This window comes from Ictalurus furcatus, chromosome 4 (genome assembly GCF_023375685.1).
Source record: "Ictalurus furcatus strain D&B chromosome 4, Billie_1.0, whole genome shotgun sequence".
NCBI lineage: Eukaryota > Metazoa > Chordata > Actinopteri > Siluriformes > Ictaluridae > Ictalurus > Ictalurus furcatus.
The window spans coordinates 3,443,258-3,460,994 of record NC_071258.1 but is presented as its reverse complement, the minus strand read 5'-3'; the positions used below and the strand labels follow the sequence as shown (position 1 = coordinate 3,460,994).

The 17,737-nt window shown below is 36.4% G+C and overlaps 2 protein-coding genes across 2 annotated transcripts in view; one reads left to right on the top strand and one right to left on the bottom strand.

The window, feature by feature from the left end:
* The window catches only part of otogl (otogelin-like), a 48,879-nt gene extending 44,192 nt beyond the window's left edge, over positions 1-4,687 (bottom strand). Inside the window, exons 1-4 of the mRNA XM_053623874.1 lie at positions 4,605-4,687; positions 3,304-3,349; positions 2,905-2,983; positions 209-301 (exon numbers count right to left, since the gene is read on the bottom strand). Coding sequence (XP_053479849.1) covers positions 209-301; positions 2,905-2,983; positions 3,304-3,349; positions 4,605-4,687 — 301 coding nt within the window. The remainder of the gene's footprint in view (positions 1-208; positions 302-2,904; positions 2,984-3,303; positions 3,350-4,604) is intronic.
* A 515-nt stretch (positions 4,688-5,202) lies between these two features.
* Positions 5,203-9,082, top strand: gcsha (glycine cleavage system protein H (aminomethyl carrier), a). Its single transcript, XM_053622563.1, has 5 exons — positions 5,203-5,395; positions 7,061-7,140; positions 7,812-7,875; positions 8,076-8,207; positions 8,556-9,082. Exons 1-5 carry the CDS (start codon positions 5,245-5,247, stop codon positions 8,651-8,653), a joined length of 525 nt encoding a protein of 174 aa, XP_053478538.1. The 5' UTR covers positions 5,203-5,244; the 3' UTR covers positions 8,654-9,082.
* The last annotated feature ends 8,655 nt before the right edge of the window (positions 9,083-17,737 follow it).

Genomic DNA, 17,737 nt, shown 5'->3' with positions numbered 1-17,737 from the left:
AGTCCATAAAAGAGTCGTTTTCTCTAAAGAATTTATGAGTATATTCATTATAATTCTGTGTTAATATCAGGTTTCTCAATAAGCAAATCGTTTAAATTGTGCTTTTGAACTTCAGAATAACCAGCTTTATCTTGTTGGTTTGTGTGTGTGTGTGTGTGTGTGTGTGTGTGTGTGTGTGTGTGTGTGTGTGTGTGCGTGTGGTACTCACTGATCTGGCAGCGGTCTCCCACAGCCTGGAACTGTGAACAGTCACACTGGCCCCCCTCCTGACACCATCCACCATTAAGACACCCGCAATAATCTTCTATCACGACACACAAACACACACACATGCTCAACCACAATACTACTGGACATAGTACATGATACCATTATACCACCTTAGGGTTAGTATATTTATTACAGTTTTACTATAGTATCTTATTATTATGATTGCTGTACTGTTGATATGGTTGAATAACTTCATAATCTTTATTCATTTAGCACCTCAATGCTTTATATACAAAAAGTTCAAATATGCTGCACATTCAAGCAGTGCCAAGTGTGCTGAAAGGATCTTCAGTAAGAGCATCAGGATTAATCGTTATTAATTTCAGCTTTAAATCTTTAGTATCTAGGTCAAGTTATCTACTAAATAATGAATAAAACCTGAGAGTACACTGCTTTAAGCAAGTGCAATCACTGGGCTATCCAAGTGCGCAGACATCTCATGGCAATCCTAAGACTATCCATGTGGAGCCACCCTTAGCAAAAGTGAGCGATTCTTAAACCTCTTTAAAGTTTCGATTTCAGTTGTGTTTACTAGAAGGATGACATACTGATGATAATCTTAAACCCTATTCAGACCGGATTAGTTTCTGAATTGACATGTTGGTAAAGATTTCATGACATCCTGGAAGAGATTTTACGCTCTTGTTGTCTGCATAGAGACACTCATCTCCGACGACATTTAAAAGTGCATGTCAGTGAAGCGACACTTACGGGGGCTTTAGGTACGCTTTTGAATTCCTACCGCAGTTAAAGCCTGTTTTTAAGGACGTAACCTACTAATGATCAAGCGCTGCTTGTGCAGCCACAAGTCTTACAACAATAAATCGTATTATGTACGAATAATACTTTATTCTCTCCCATGGATTCTAATGTTAAAACAACATTGCTCTGTTTTTCAATTCATCGCTACAGAAAGAATTCTAAGAAGTGTGGGTGTATCCAGGGACGTCGCTAGTGGGGTGAAAGGTGGTGACAATTACAGGGGTCCATACTGCCCAGGGGGCAACTCTAAATCCAGTAGTATTTATATTACAGTATTAGAAGTGTATATATATATATATATATATATATATATTACAGCTTCAGCTTGTATGCCTGAGAGTTTAATGAAAACCACAAAAACATGCAACTTCGTGAAAGAAGTTTTCCAAATACACCGATCCCCCCACAATGTCCCCGTATTTTTGCGTTATTATTATGTAAATAAAGTTGTTTTGAATAAATACGGTGTTTACTTCACCTGTTAGACACCAGACTGACTGATAAGATTTTATTATATTGCCGGTACGTTTTTAAAAAAAATTTGTTTTATTTTACTAATTCGTTAAATTTCTTGTCTTCTGTTATTATTTTATTGGTTTGTTTTGAATAATTGCTTGAGGATTTGTTTCATAAAAAGTTATTGATGCCTTAATGCCATTGTTTGGATCATATTTGTATAAAGATTTAACTTTTGGGGAAAAAAAAAAAAAGTTTTTACAATAATATTACCATGTTCTGTTACAAGTAAATATCCTGCGTCAAAGTGATATGATATTAATCTTTTAAAGTAATATATAGATGTGGACCTCCGCGACCATATCTTATGCCGTATACACTGAAAAACTGGATAAGTTTATTTAATTCAAAAAATGTGAGGAAACTAATTACCTCGAAAATTTTAAGCTGATAAATCAATTTCTTTAAGACAAATACACTTAAATATAACAAGTTTTAATTAAATTTTTGTTATATTTAAGTATATTTGGCTTAAAGATATTGATTCATCAAGTTAAAAAATTTTGAGGTAATTAGTTTCCTCAATTGTTTTGAGTTAAATGAACTATCCAGTTTTACAGTGTATGATATGAATGGAGGGCGGTCAGGTCCTCGTCAATATTTTTTCAGGGGGACCAGAACTCCCTAGCTACACCCCTGGGTCTATCCTTCAACTTGACCGCCATCCAAAAAGGTAAAATCAGAAGAAATTTTTTTTTAATGAAATAAAATAAGTGACAGGGCGCACAGTGGCTTAGTGGTTAGCACGTTCGCCTCACACCTCCAGGGTCGGGGGTTCGATTCCAACCGTGGCCCTATGTGTGCGGAGTTTGCATGTTCTCCCCGTGCTGCGGGGGTTTCCTCCGGGTACTCCGGTTTCCTCCCCCAGTCCAAAGACATGCATGGTAGGCTGATTTCCATGTCTAAAGTGTCCGTAGTGTATGAATGGGTGTGTGAGTGTATATGTGTTTGTGTGCACTGCGATGGATCTGGCACCCTGTTCAGGGTGTCCCTGCCTTGTGCCCGATGCTCCCTGGGATAGGCTCCAGGTTTCCCCGTGACCCTGAAAAGGATTAAGCGGTAGAAAATGGATGGATGGAATAAGTGACAATGCTCTTTTTCCGTGCCCTTTTTGGTCTCCAGGCCTGATTTGAAGAAGACAGTGTGGTGAGATATGGCTGACGAACATCAGGAACATTTTGGAAAGGAAGGCTTGTGCTAACACACTAAATGTCTTGTAGATATTTTGTTTAAGTTCGTCCTTTAATTATTATTTTTTTTTTAAGGTAAACTTTTGCACTCAACAATATGTAACTGAAGTACATCATGTAACATCATGTAACATCTTCAGTGAGAGACTTTGTGTACATGTGTTACCTGCAGATGCATCTCGAGCTGTATAATTACGCAGGACACTTCGATGGAGAGTTGAATCAGACAGCACTGCACTGACGGCCTGCGAATGGAAATGACGTATAAACACAGAAACCTTCTTTTTGTTTCGGGCTGAACGGATGTCACGGGGTCATGTTCGATTCCTGAGTGTGGAGTCAGATTAGTAAGACTGAGTCAGTATTTCCTTAAAATGGTGTGACGGCTACAGACGTTTGGGACTTGGGCTCTTAGTGCTGTTGCATTTGTGCTAAGTTTACAAAGACAGCTTTGTCAACATGCAGAATAACTTAGGACTTTGTGTGCGTGTGTGTATGTGTGTGTGTGTGTGTGTGTGTGGTTGCTCCACTCTTTCCCTAGACATTTTCTCTTAGGTGTACTCACCTCCTCACGGAAGAGATCTCGTTTCTGGCGCAGTGCATTAACTCTCCTTTTAGGAGCAGCACAAAGAGAGCAGTATTAAAAGCACAGTGACGGTGGGAGCGCACCATTAGATCTACTTAAGATGCCACGCAGAAACATTAATGAAGGAGCACGGTGATGCTGAAGAAAGTCGCATTTCAAAGCCTCACATTAGCACGGGCATAACGGGATTAATCTGCAAACTTTATAATAAGGGATCATTTAACTGTGATAAACTTTATAATAGGGGCCAATTTAACTGACTGTCAAAGTGAATTCTCTCTCTCTCTCTCTCTCTCTCACACACACACACACACACACACACACAGTCCCATGAGAGGTAACATATTCTCATTTACCAGAAAACTTTCAAAATGTGCTCAGAATAGGATAAATAACATGAAATATTAAGAACATCTTAAATAAATCACTGATGCGCAAAGATTTGGTTTTTTTTTTCTAGAACTTTCTTTCCCCTGACCTTTACTCAGTTCATCTATCCTCTTAAAACAGTGTAGTTTAATGATGCACAACAAAATCTCAACTTTTTCAAGGACAAACTAGTCAATAAAGGTACTTAAATGTAAATAAATAAATAAACAAACAAACAAACAAACAAACAAACATATTTATTTAAATACTTACCTATTCAAGTTATTTTCTGTTTTTGATACCTGGCAAAGGAATCCTACCAAACAGGAAAGTGTTAGCCTGAATGAACTTTTAAATGAGTCAGTGAGGGTCAATACAATTTGAATAAAACTAACCAATAAATTAATGGTTAATTAACTATGTAATAAATGAATGGTCGCATTTAAAGCAAAGACATTGTAAGAATGCATGAAGAATACTTAATATATTAATTGAAACCACGTTATATGCTAAATGAGCTCCAAATAAATAAACTGTGTCTATGATAAAATACTGATTAACAGTCCGTTATCTAATGCGTCAGAAATGTAGCATCAGGCTCCTACCTGGAAATACGACTAGTCTGAGGAAGAAAAGCGTCCAGAGAGAAAACAGCTTCACTTTCCGCTGTTCGTTCATCTCAGGGCAGCGTCCGTATGGAAACAGGTTAAAATTATGAAGGCATTGTACTTTTCTTTTCCGGTGTTTTTTTTTTTTCTGTCAGGCTTTCGCTAAAACCGCAGTGAGCTCTGAGGGAGCAGGCTAAAAAAACCGCTGAGTTTAAATCAGGGTCAGGCGCAGGGATGAGTTTTTATCCTGAGCGGCTCACTGCCAATTCCCATCTTCAGCTAGAGTGGAGCCGCTCTCTCTACCTGAGCTCAGGTACAGCGTCCATCATAATACCCTCAATCACCCTCTCATGGGTGGAGTCTCTACCTGAGCGCAGGTACGGCATCCATCATAATACCCTCAATCACCCTCTCATGGGTGCAGTCTCTACCTGAGCGCAGGTACAGCATCCATCATAATCACGCTCTCATTATACAAATTCACCATCAACTATTTAATATAACACTTAAAAAGGAAAGTAAATTAAAAGAAAGACATAAAGGACAAAAGGAAAAGGGACAGACAGAATTACACAAAAATTGCTCCCAAAAAAGTTTTAATAGGATCTATATATTATTTACTTTTAAAAAAAATGTCGATACAGGCGAAGAATTATTATATTTACATTTATGAATAAAATATTTTGCCATCATAATAATTAAATTCATTACAAAATATTGATTGTTCTTGCAACTGTCATTTCCCCTAAAGCCAATCAATACATCAATTAGACAAAGACTAAAATCTGACTCAATATGGTCTATAATAAATCTACTGAGATCTTTCCAGAATTGTTTTGTGTGTTCAAACCACCTACAGCTCAAACTGCAGACTAGAGCATCGACAGTGACGTTTTCAAAGCGCGCCGCGAGCGGTCCACTGATTTAGACGTCACTGGGGAAAATGGCGGCGCGCTTTGTGCTGGGACGTGTTTCTGCAAACTTAACCTATGCACTGCCCCGAGTTTTGCATACAAATGTTTTGTCTCCTGCGCGACTGTCGGCAAGAACATGTTTAAAACGAGATCTGTCACTGACTCCTCGGTTTTGTTCAGGTAATCGCTCATCTTCTCCGGGTTGATCAGGGTCCACATGAAGCTGTGCACAGAAACTTTTAGGACAGCTGATAAAAAACTGGCCTTGTGCGAACACAGCTAGTGAAGTTAAATAGTTTGCTTGGTTAGAGCTGTACTCGGTTTATTTCATCGCATTTATCACTGCTGGTTAACGTGTTACTGGCAACGTTTCAGCATGAACATGAGGTGTAGGAGGTTTTAAAGGTCAAGAAGAGATTACGAGTCAGTAAACAAACTAAATGTCTGTCTCTGTCTGTCTCTGTCTGTCTCTGTCTGTCTGTGTGTGTCTGTCTGTGTTTGTCTGCCTGTGTTTGTCTGCCTGTCTGTCTGTGTCTGCCTGCCTGTCTGTCTGTGTACACCTATTCTCTGTGACATTGTTACATAATACTTAATTATAATATATATATAAATTTATTTAATATTGTGTTTGTGTTTTGTGAATTGTATTTGGGAAGTGACCTTAGGTGTTGTGAAAGGGACTTTTAAAATTATATATATTACACACACACACACACACAGATGTATGTATACATATACACACACACGTGTATTGTGTGTGTATATAGATATATAAATATAAATTTAGTTTGTTAGTTTGTTTTCTGGCTTATATATGAATACTGAAGGTAAAAAAGAATAAATCCCCTAATTGTTGTTCATCTGCGAGAGAGACTGGCTATGAGGAAAGGTGGCACTCGGAGCCATAAATAAATCATCCTAACTAGTCCATCGCTGCTTAGCCAAAAATAGTTGTTTTGGTGTAGTTCTAGTCAGCACTGTCGTGCACTTCTGTGCATTTAATAGCCACTGTGTATGATAAAAGTTAGGAATGTGCTAGGGTCGGCGGCAGAGGTAGCAATGTAAGGTGCAACGCTAACGGGCATAAGCTGAAAACGCATTTTAATGTGTATTTTAAAAAAGTAAAACCCGAAGGTCTGATCATACACTGAAAGTGTGACACCTTAATAACTCTAGTCGCATAGTTAGACCAATGTTGTTGATGCAGGATTGGTTCGTGATAAAGTATGAGCACAGTGGATGTCGTTTTACGTTAGTAACGTTTGTAATTAAGGTCTAACTGCACTATACACTTGGCCCTCTTTGCTGTTATAATAACTGGGAAGGCCTTAGACTCGATTTTGGAGTGTCGCTGTGGGGATGTGTGTTCATTCATCAGGTCAGGCCCTCACAATGTTGTGTGAGGAGGCTTGGGGTGCACTCGGTGTTCCAGTTCATCCCAAAGATGATGAGGGTTGAGGTCAGAGCTCTGTGCAGTACACTAGAGTTCCTCCACACCAAACTTGGTAAACCATGCTTTCCTGGAGCTCGCTTTGTGCACAGTGGAATTGTCTTGCTGGTACAGGTTTGGGACTCTTCTTAATCTTAATGCTTCAGCATACAAAGGCATTCTAGATAATTGTGTGCTTCAAACTTTGGCCCACATATGGGTGTAACGGTCTGGTGTCCACATACCTTCGGACATAGTATGTAGTATATGTTTAATCCAAATTCCTAAAGACAATCCTGTGTATCCCGCATATTACGAAAATATGGGCTGAGCTCTGGCAACCTTGTCTCCCAACACTTTACATTTGAAAAATAATACAGTGCTATGTAGGCTAATTTTTGTGTCTCGATCCACAGCCCTGAAGTACACAGACAAACACGAGTGGGTGCGAGTGGAAGATGGCATAGGCACTGTGGGCATCAGTAACTTTGCTCAGGTGAGTGAAATAGTCAGCGTTTAGATACAGTGACATCACCTGTCTGATTTAGATATAGTATCGAAACCTAAGTCAGTTTTATTTAGTCAGATTAGAGTGAAGAAACCTATTTTAATGGGACGTTTCAATTCACTTCAACATATTTTCTTCAAAATAGTCCTTACAAATGAGTCCTTCTTATCTCGTAATACAGTGTTTTGGTTCTTTTCTGAAAAAGAAATGCTATGTTTATTTTAGTTAGTATGTGGAGAATGTCTTGTTTGCCATCTAAACAAGCTCGTCATCTTCTTTCTGCATCCCCCCCCCCCTTCACTTGATGCCACCTTGGTCTGTCTTTGATTCTTTGCTCTTCTAACATTTACATTTGCACTGACATCTATCAATACATCCATTTATTTATTTATTACTTATTTTATTGATTGATTTCTTTATGATGCACATCCCAAAAAAACTTGTGATGCTCGATGTGCCTGCCTTTATCTTATGGTGTCCTGTAGTGGTCGGAACTAACATTTAATGAGGTGTTTGTGTGGGTTCACATGCCCATATGACTGGTATATAGTGTAGGTAAATACGTAAAGCTTGATCAAGCTTTTCTGAGATATTGCATCCACAGATCCAAAATGAATTCCTCTTTTAGTGCTGTTCTGACTTCTGCTTCACCCCTCCAGGAAGCTCTGGGTGATGTGGTCTACTGTGGTCTCCCAGATGTTGGCACAAACCTTTCCCAGTCAGGTGATCTCTCCTAATCAGTAATGAGTCTGCCTGTACAGTTTTTTTTTTTTTTTTAGATGAATTGATATGTATAATCTTTTATTTAGCACACAAGCATTCTTCTGCATTCGCTTTATGGTATGAATGAAAGGCACTGGTTTTAAATCGTACTGAAAGTCATTTGTCTTGACGCGAGCGATTGCACATGTGTTTGTGCGTAGATGAGTTTGGCGCTCTGGAGAGCGTGAAGGCAGCGAGCGAGCTGTATTCTCCTTTAACAGGGGAGGTGACCGAGGTTAACCACGCTCTTGCTGACAATCCTGGACTGGTCAATAAGTCTTGCTACAAAGACGGTGAGATTCTTTATTCCAGGTATTTCTTAATAAGTGGAGGAGCAGCACACTCCTACACATAGGGCATGATAGAAAATAAGGCGCAAGACCACATGGTTGCTGTGGAAGGTATTCTTTCACCAGTTGCAAGTCTTTAGGCTACTGATCAGAGGGCTGTGAGTTCAAGCCCCAGCACTGTTAAGTTGCCAGTGTCCTTTGACCCTCTCTGCTCTGGGGATATTCTATCTAACAAGCTTGGATATGCAAAGAACTTGTACATGTGGCAAAGGCTTTCTATTTCGTCTTTCGTTCGCAGCACTACAACGTGTTCCTGTGCCTCATTAATCAGCGTCGTGTGTTTATTTCCAGGCTGGCTGATAAAAATGACAGTATCAGTACCAGAAGAACTGGATGCTCTAATGGATGAAGCAGCGTATAACAGATACATCAAATCTATAGAGGACTAGTAATGACCCAGAACCCACCCGACGTGCACGGATTTGACACGTTCATGTTCTCCTGTCGGCGAAAAACGAAAGACAATATGGTCGACTGTGGACTGCGTACTTCTTTTATTTACTGATTCGTCTGATTAAAGCCCATTGCTTTTAGTTTAGATATAAAACTATAATACCAACCAAAATACCCAGCTGTTTGATCTTGATAACGAATCATTCAGTGTGTTCTCGCTGCATTCCAGCTTAAAGCTAGTAATGTGATAACGGTTCAGTCTGTATACAGAGGTGTATGACAGAATCTGCATGCTGACTCGGTATTCGTTTTGGTTTTGGTGACCAGTTTATGATCTGATCCTTCCTTGTTTTTGTTTAGAGTCAGCAGCTGGTAGGTGAAGATTACTAACACTTATTAAAACACTACTGATTTTCTGAATCTTCTCTGAGCATTCTGAATTTTTATTTATTTTTTTTCTTTCATAATTTAAAGCCTGTGGTTTTAATAACCGGTTTCTTGATTAGTTTCTTTGATTTCAGTCAGAAGTAATCGGTTGTGTTGGACTTGTTCCTCAAAACAGCAAGGTTTCATTTCACCATCATTAGCATGCACATGACTCTAAGAGCTGCGATTAAGTAAGCGTTTACTTATATAGCATGGTATATTCAGTAAATATGCATCCCTCACTACAGATTAACTAGAACTACTAACTCAACAATTTATTTCCATTATAATTATTTTCGTTCTAATTTTTATGTGAGTGTGTCAGTCACATAACGGTTTATGTCTCACCAGAATTGCAAACAACTTGCGAACAGTGCTAGTGCTAGAAAATGTTACAGGAATGACCGTGCCATTTCCACAGCAGTTGTATTTTTACACAAGATGCCTGGTGTACAATACATAAAGTGGCAAGGTCGGGTACGATCCAAGTTTGTGTGCACTCCACTGCTATTTCACTCTCTCTAGCTAGTTTAAAATGTTCGATTAATCAGCAGAGTACTGTAATGTGTAGGAGTAGCGAGCACATCACATCTGGTTTAATAAAATATGAGCTTTACTGTCCTCTCATTAATTGCCTGCTGTCACACTGTGACAAGCGGCTTATTAACGATTTAGGTTATGAGTTTTGCCGGTGAAGATCAGACTGACTTTTGGATTTTTCCATTTATAATATCGAGAGATTTTGTCCTACAAATAAAATAAAATCAAATCTTGTCCGAACCTGTCTTGTGCTCCGGTGTAAATGAGTGAGTATTATAAAAATGGGTTAATTAAACAATAATACAATTCACAATTGTTTCATTCAAAGTGCAGCCACTTTGCTAAGTCTCATTCCTTTTACTGTTTGGAAGGAGAGGAGAAAAAAAATAGAACTACTCATTATTACCCGTGTATATAAAATTTAAACGATTGTGACTAGATAATATATAAGCAGATATGTATACGGATATAGACATATAGATCGAGAGATATAGCGATATATATAGATAGAGAGATATCTATCTATACATATATAAGGAGATATATAGATAGATAGATAGATAGATATACGGATATATATAGATCTAGAGATATAGATAGATAGAGAGATATCTATACATATATACGGAGATAGATAGATATATATATGGATATAGATATATATAAATATAGATCGAGAGATATAGTGATGTATAGATACAGAGAGATATCTATATCTATTTATATAATATATATATATATATATATATATATATATATATATATATATATATATATATATATATATATATATATAAATAGATAGATAGATATAGATATCTATCTGTATATATATATCACTATATCTCTCGATCTATAATTATTTATATCTATTTTTATATATATAGATTATATATATGTATATCGTTTTATACTTAATATTAGAACCTGTCATGAAGCATTATAGACTAATCTTATCATGTAAGCAGTAGTGTCTGTGGATAATAAATAAGAAATTGTAAACAGTGTGTTCAAAATGGTTGAAGTCGCATTGCTTTAAATATGTACAATAATAACAACCTGTACACATTGTTTATACAGGCTCGTTAATAATCATATGCTATCATCTGAATGTCTTCATTAAAATAAAATCAAATTCAAATACATTCTGAAGAAATTTGTTAAATACATTTGTTCTTTTAATGAGATCTTTGGAGAGGCAGTCCTGTATAGTGTAGGCTGTGCACACAAGGCCCATCCTCAACTAAGCTCGAATTCACACAGAGTACAGCAGGACTGATCAGTAGTGTTAATTCCAGAAATTTTGGAGCTGACCTTCAAGCAAACTTGTAGTAAAGATTTGGTTCTTGTGTCTGTCTGCTCCGTTTTTTTAGGGTTTCAACAGCATGCATTTTTTTTATATATATAATAAACGCATTTTAGCTGTAGATTAATATTAATGATTTTATGGACACGAAGCTTAGTGCTGTCAAAGGATCACTACTGAGAGGATATGATTTGGGTGATGGTTTATTCTCAGTGCAGCAACAACACTGACTGAGATTGAACACACTGTGTATGGGGGAAAAATTTCAGATTTGGTCTCCAACTGTAGACGTACAAGGTAGTGTGTAGGCAGAATGTGTGATAAAGTGGGCAGTGATGCTGGAGAACTCGGCTGTATCTGTATCATAACAGAAGAGTCGCACAAACTCCGTGTGTGAATTTTTACACGTTGTTTAGACGCAGTACACGCTCACACATGCAGTTTGTGTGTTTCTATTTTATCCGTGTCGTGTGTTTGCTTGAATTCTGCAATTTTACGACATAACATGATAAAATATACATACGTATATTCAAGCAGTTGATGTATTACTCACATAATCGCATTGATTTTTGATTGATGGTCAAATTAATGAAAACTTTTTTTAATGAAAAACGTATATGGTGTATCTTTCTAAATTTATTTACATAGCAATTGTAGAATGCAAATTCAGACAATTAACAGTAAAATATATATATATATATATATATAACATTACTAATTTAATTACTAATTCGATCATAATCGTTATCAGGATAATAATATTATAAAACATCTGGGCAGGTTTTACCTTTGTGGCCCAAATAAGATTAAAGGCAGAGAGAGAGAAATGTTGAGAGGTTTCACTTTCCTGTCAAACAGTCTTTTTTCTTTCATGTGTATTGACTTACAAGGGGAATCAAGTTCCCTTAAAGAGGAACAAATAGGTGGAAAATGAAAATTGAACAGAGAGCCTATACCTGAGGGAGGAGTAATCAATAATGTTTAGACAGCAGAACAAGACTTACAGGCAGCGGATCAATACGGGGAGAAACGCCCTCTCTCTCGGCCTCTCGTTTTCTGTGTGTGTTTGTGTGTGTTCTACTGACCTTAGAGGATCTGATCAGGTCTTTATTTAAAGCTTGCTCCCTCGTGAGGTGAGTGCACAGTAATTACGAAGAGAGAGAGAGAGAGCGAGAGAGCTTCACTAAAACCTAAACCTATTATCACATAAGCTGCAGTGATTGTGATATGATTAGATTTAGATTTCTTATTACATCCCAGTTGTAACACTAACACGGCGGGGGGATAAAGGTGAAATTCTTAAGACATAGCAGTCAGTTATCATATGAATCAGTCAATGTAAGGGGGATAAAAATCAAATACAAAAAGATATGTTATATGACATAAAGTAAATAAATATTAGATCTGTGTATTGCGTATTGAACAGGACAAACAAAAAGACATGGAATTTTGAATAATATAAAATTCAACCATTCCAAATGTGCTCATGTTTGTTTTATAGTCTACTGTGCTGTATAATAAACCCTAAGTAAAAATTATAATAATTGTAATGATAATAATTCTGTTGCATTAGTATATCATGGCCTTATGACCTTAAATCAGGCTATAGCAGAGGGGAAAAAATAAATGGTTACAGCTTTATTAAAAGTATATGAAGGCAGTATATTGTAGCCATTGCTTAAAAGCTGATCCATAATCCAAGCACAGGTAGACAAACAGGACAGGTTAGACAGAAGGACAATGAGATGGACAATCATGAGAATAAAAGAAGAACAGAGCAAAAATGAAGCAATTACTGCTCAGAAGAAGGTGTTGCCATGGAAATAATGAGGACGGTTTTAAATTGGACGCAGGGGTGACCTCCACTTTTGCTGATTGTTCATTTAAAGACACATAAAGGGACACAGTTTATCAACAGCTGTTTGATTCATCACTGATTCATTCATTGATTCAGCACGTCTCTGCGTGCTTTCTCATCTCAGACCAGAGGACATCCTCAGCTCAGCCTGTTTCTCAACTAAAGACACACACACACACACATTTCACCAGTGAAAAGAGCTCAGTTCACCTTCATTTTCAAGATTTCACCAGCTCATATATGCCTCTATGCTATAAACCTATGCTCTCTCTCTCTCTCGCTCTCTCTCTCTCTCTCTCTTTCTCTGAATTCATGTCTCTGTCTCATTAACGCAGAGCTCAGACGTGCTGTAGCAGGTGACAGGGAGAACTAATCACTCTGCAGATTAAAAATAAATGAAGAGAAACGTGTTTTAGAAAAACGGCGGAGCACAGATCATAAATCATCCAGGCTGGAGCGAGATCCCTCCCAACTGTCCACACACACACACACACGCATCACACATCACACACCACAGACAAATTACATTACAGAAATCACATTACTGCAGCCTTTCGGGGAGGACGAGTGAAGGGGAAAGAGGGAGAGAAGGAGACGAAGCAGCACAGAGATGAGACATGGCCTGAAAATGACACACAGTAAAAACACTGGAAAAGAATCACCATAGTCCATTGGATTTGAAATATTAAAGCTATAGGGCTTGTCCATCATTTGCAAATGAGTCATCATGCATAATTTGATAATTTTATACATATTTTGTTGTAATATCATACTTTTGCAATTTCCTCATAGAATAATAATAATATTATGCATATTTTACGTTCATACATAGTGAGCGATTAGGTTTCTGATTTCTTTACAAATCAGACAATGATTAATGATTCATAAATCAGACTATGTATAATAATTTTATACTTAGTCTGTAAAGATTGATTGGACTTTTTTCTGTTTTTTTTTCCTTTTCCTTTTGTGTTTTAACATCTATGTGCTCTATCCCATCTTTTTTTCTTTTTTTTATGTTTATAATTTATTTTTGTTTAACTGCATTTCTTTTTTGGAATTAGTTCATATACTGATGGAAAGCCAACTGAAAAAAAAAAAGAAATTGTGAATTTTTTTAACCATGAAATGTTACAAAAACAAACAAACTCACCAGTAATAAACACTGTAAAAAAAAAAAAAAAAAAAAAAAAAAGTTAATGATTGAAACTTGAAATGTTAAAAAGAAGAAGAAGAAGAAGCAGAAAAAATATATATTTCTCATTAAATAATTCATTACATCCATGACTGGGAATGAGTTCAAAATGGTGACAAATAATAATAATAAATAATAATGAATTATTTTAAATAATTAATAAATTAAAAAATAGAATAATTAATGAACAATAATTATTTGAATAATAATATTCAAATTAATATGTTGACTTGGTGGTCAATTAACAAAATGTGTGTGCCTATAATTAACATTATTTATTTCATTAGTTGACATTAATGAACTAATATAGGAAATTCAGTGGCCTGTATTTAGAATATATTTTGATATTTTGTACAGTTTTTATATGTGAACCAGGCTTTTCTTTCTGCATTACCACTGTACATAGGCTCTCTCTCTCTCTCACTCACACACACACACACACACACACAATTAAGATCTGTGTGTGTGTGTATATATATATATATATATATATATATATATATATATATATATATATATATATATATATATATGATGTTAATGTTTAATTTACTTATTTTAATATTTTCTGGGGGGTTTTTTGTATTGTGTAAACGTAACACTAAGGTCAGTTCCACATGTGACCACTAGGAGTCACTCTCTGACTGTGAGAACACAATCATAAATGAAGCGTTTCTATGTTTCTATGCTAATGTTTCGCACACTTCTGACTGATTTCCACATTCAAATGTGTTTTTCAACCAATAATCCTAATGTTATACAAACACGACATTATCAAAACAATAAAATAACCCACCTCTAGAAACATACACAGCCATGGAGAGACTTTAAACACTTTCCCTGACATCATTTGAGAAACCTTTTTGCACCTCACAGTTACCTCAGCCGAAGCTAGCGTTTTGTCATGTTTAAAGCGTGTTTGTATTCAATTTTTTTAATGATTTTTTACTTCGTAGTTTTCGTTAATCATTTAAAATTTGTGTAAAAACTGGTAGATGTAACCCTGGTTTTAAGTTCACGTAACAAACCAGCTAAAAAAGCTCAAATAAATAAATAAATAAATAAATGAAGTAGGCCAGATTAGCAACCTGCATCACCAGGAGTTTTCATATTTACCAAAGGTTGTCCTATTTTATCATAGCATTTTCTATAGTGCTACACAATTTTATTATTTTGTTACATAATATTTTTTTTCTAGTGTATAGTGAACAAGGATGTCTTTTTGCACCCAAAGGATGTTGACTTTACAGAAAATATGCATACATATATATATATATATATATATATATATATATATATATATATATATATATATATTTTATAATATTTCACTTCTGTGTTGTCATAATAAGGAAGCAGGTCCTAAAGTTCTAAACTGATGGAAAAATTCACATTCTAACTTACAGTTTTAACACAACTTTTCTCTTAACACATTTAAATATATATTAAAGAATAATATATAATATAGTATATAACCTAGGGTAATTTGTGGCCTGATATTATGACAGTTTTTAGGACAGCAGTTTGGGACACAGCCGCAATGACCTGTTTATTGATAGCCTAGGCAGGGAAAGTGGAAAGAGACACCTGGTGTGTGTGTGTGTGTGTGTGTGTGAGTGAGAGAGAGAGAGAGAGAGAGAGATGGAGAAAGAGGCAGAGTGTGTGTTTTTGTCCATGTTTGTCTATGAGAAATGTGTTAAAGAGAGAAAATGGAAGTAGAGAGGAGGAAAAAAATCACAACAAGCACATAAGGAGAGAGCCGAGGGTGGAGAGGAGAGGATGAATGAGAAAGACCACGTTCCTTTGTTCTTCTTTTTCTTCACTTGGAGGGGGCTCTCACAATAGCACTGAATTTGGTTTCACGGTGCACACACAGAACTCGCCCTCTGGGGACGGCAGCATCATTTGTGCCTGTGTGAATAAGTGTGTCTGAAGGTGTGTTTTCTGCAACAGCTTTTTCATTTTCTTTTCCCCCCCTCTTTTATGAGTGATCACAGCCTTGTACACTGCAGAGTTTGTGAATCTTAAATCAAACACAAATACATATGCATAAATAATGTCCATTTCCATTTCTGCTTTCTGTAAGCCAAGTTCAAGCAATCAACCATGAGCTCTCTCTCTCTCTCTCTCTCTCTCTTGCTCTCTCTCTCTTTCACACACACACACTCTCACCCACCTTACTTTAACATAATTATTCATGCAGCTACTAAATCTTATGCTACACCTAAATCTAACCCCAACCCTTACCTCAGAAACCAAAAGGAAACAATTTGGCTTTTTTATTTTTTTTTTTTTAGTTTTTTTTTTTTTTTTATAAAAGCTCTAATTTTTAATTGTATTAAGTCTGTTTTCCTTAAGCAGGCCATCCAAATGCCCCCACAAGATCAAATATTTTCTTCCCACTAAGATATAAAATGTCCTCGCACACCACACACATCTACACACACCTACACACAGATATCCAGCATCAGGTGCTTATAAAGACATAGTGCTCAAGCTCCATCTCACATCTCTCTGCAATCCCTGTGAATGTCCACTCATCCTGTAATAATTCCTTTAATTCAGATAATCCATGAATCTCCCTTTCTGCTGATCCCCGTTCTCTCAGTATTCACTTATAGCATTACCTTTAGGGCACTGTGGTAATTGGTGAGAGAAAAAGATAACCACACTCAAATATACAGTGACATTTACTTGTAATGATCGTCCACTTCTCTCTCTCACTGTCTCTCTCTCACTGTCTCTCTCTCTCTCTCACACACACACACACAAGCCTTTTTTGCAGAAAAAAAATCTGATAGCACTTTATTTTACAGTACTCTAACTACATACAATTTAAATACTGTTATATATATTTCGACTATTAAATCATTACAAGTAATCTCCGGTACATCCCTTGTCTATTGGATAATACATAGTGGGGCATAGTAATTTATGTGAAAGTGGATCGATTAGATATTAAAGGTAGTATTGTAGTGCTACAGTTCAACAATTACTCAGACCTTAATGGTTAAATATGTAGTTCTTACAAGTAAATACTCAGTGCACACTTTCCATCACTGAAATGTAAATTTAAAGGATACTCAGTACCGAGCAGACACGATGATGTGCTTTACGCTGTATAGATTTCCTTTACTTTCTTTTTTTTTAAAAAACGTGTCCTACCTGCAGTGAAACTGAACTGAAAAGAGAACTAAGTGCACACAATGTGGCGGAAATCACTTTGGTAGCAATCAATGAATACAATTACAACGCAAACACAGAGATTAACTTAAAGGATCTGCTGAAGACGTGCTGTGAAGTAGCTAAAATTACAGGGATGTTATGGCTAACATCACTGAGAAGGTATCTGTATCTGTGCTCCACACAAAACTGATTAATATAGATTTTACAGTAAATTACTGGCAATTAAGTTTCTGCATGAATTACACACTAAATCTGTAAACACTCTACTGTACTCACTGCACTGCTGTAAGATGGTAAAACAGATGAAAATCAATCCTACAATTTCAGTCATTTAGAAGATGGGTAGAGACCAAAAGATAGCCTTCATTTTCCGCATATTCAAGCATTTCTTCACAGGTGGCTGATAACTTGCTGGTAACATCTATCACTTCCCAGAATGCATCATATTACCATAATTTACTATGATTTTTTTTAATTGTTATTGTACTGTAACGCTTCATAATACGCCACATTATTGTAAATATTTTGCTGTAACAATTAAAGAAATTGTTTACAATGTAGAAGATCAG

Bases quoted from the DNA above. Each gene is read 5' to 3' on its own strand.
- gcsha (XM_053622563.1), top strand. From the start codon at position 5,245: ATGGCGGCGCGCTTTGTGCTGGGACGTGTTTCTGCAAACTTAACCTAT. The intron at 7,141-7,811 runs GTGAGTGAAATA...TCACCCCTCCAG, and splicing joins GCATCAGTAACTTTGCTCAG to GAAGCTCTGGGTGATGTGGT. The intron at 7,876-8,075 runs GTGATCTCTCCT...GTTTGTGCGTAG, and splicing joins CACAAACCTTTCCCAGTCAG to ATGAGTTTGGCGCTCTGGAG.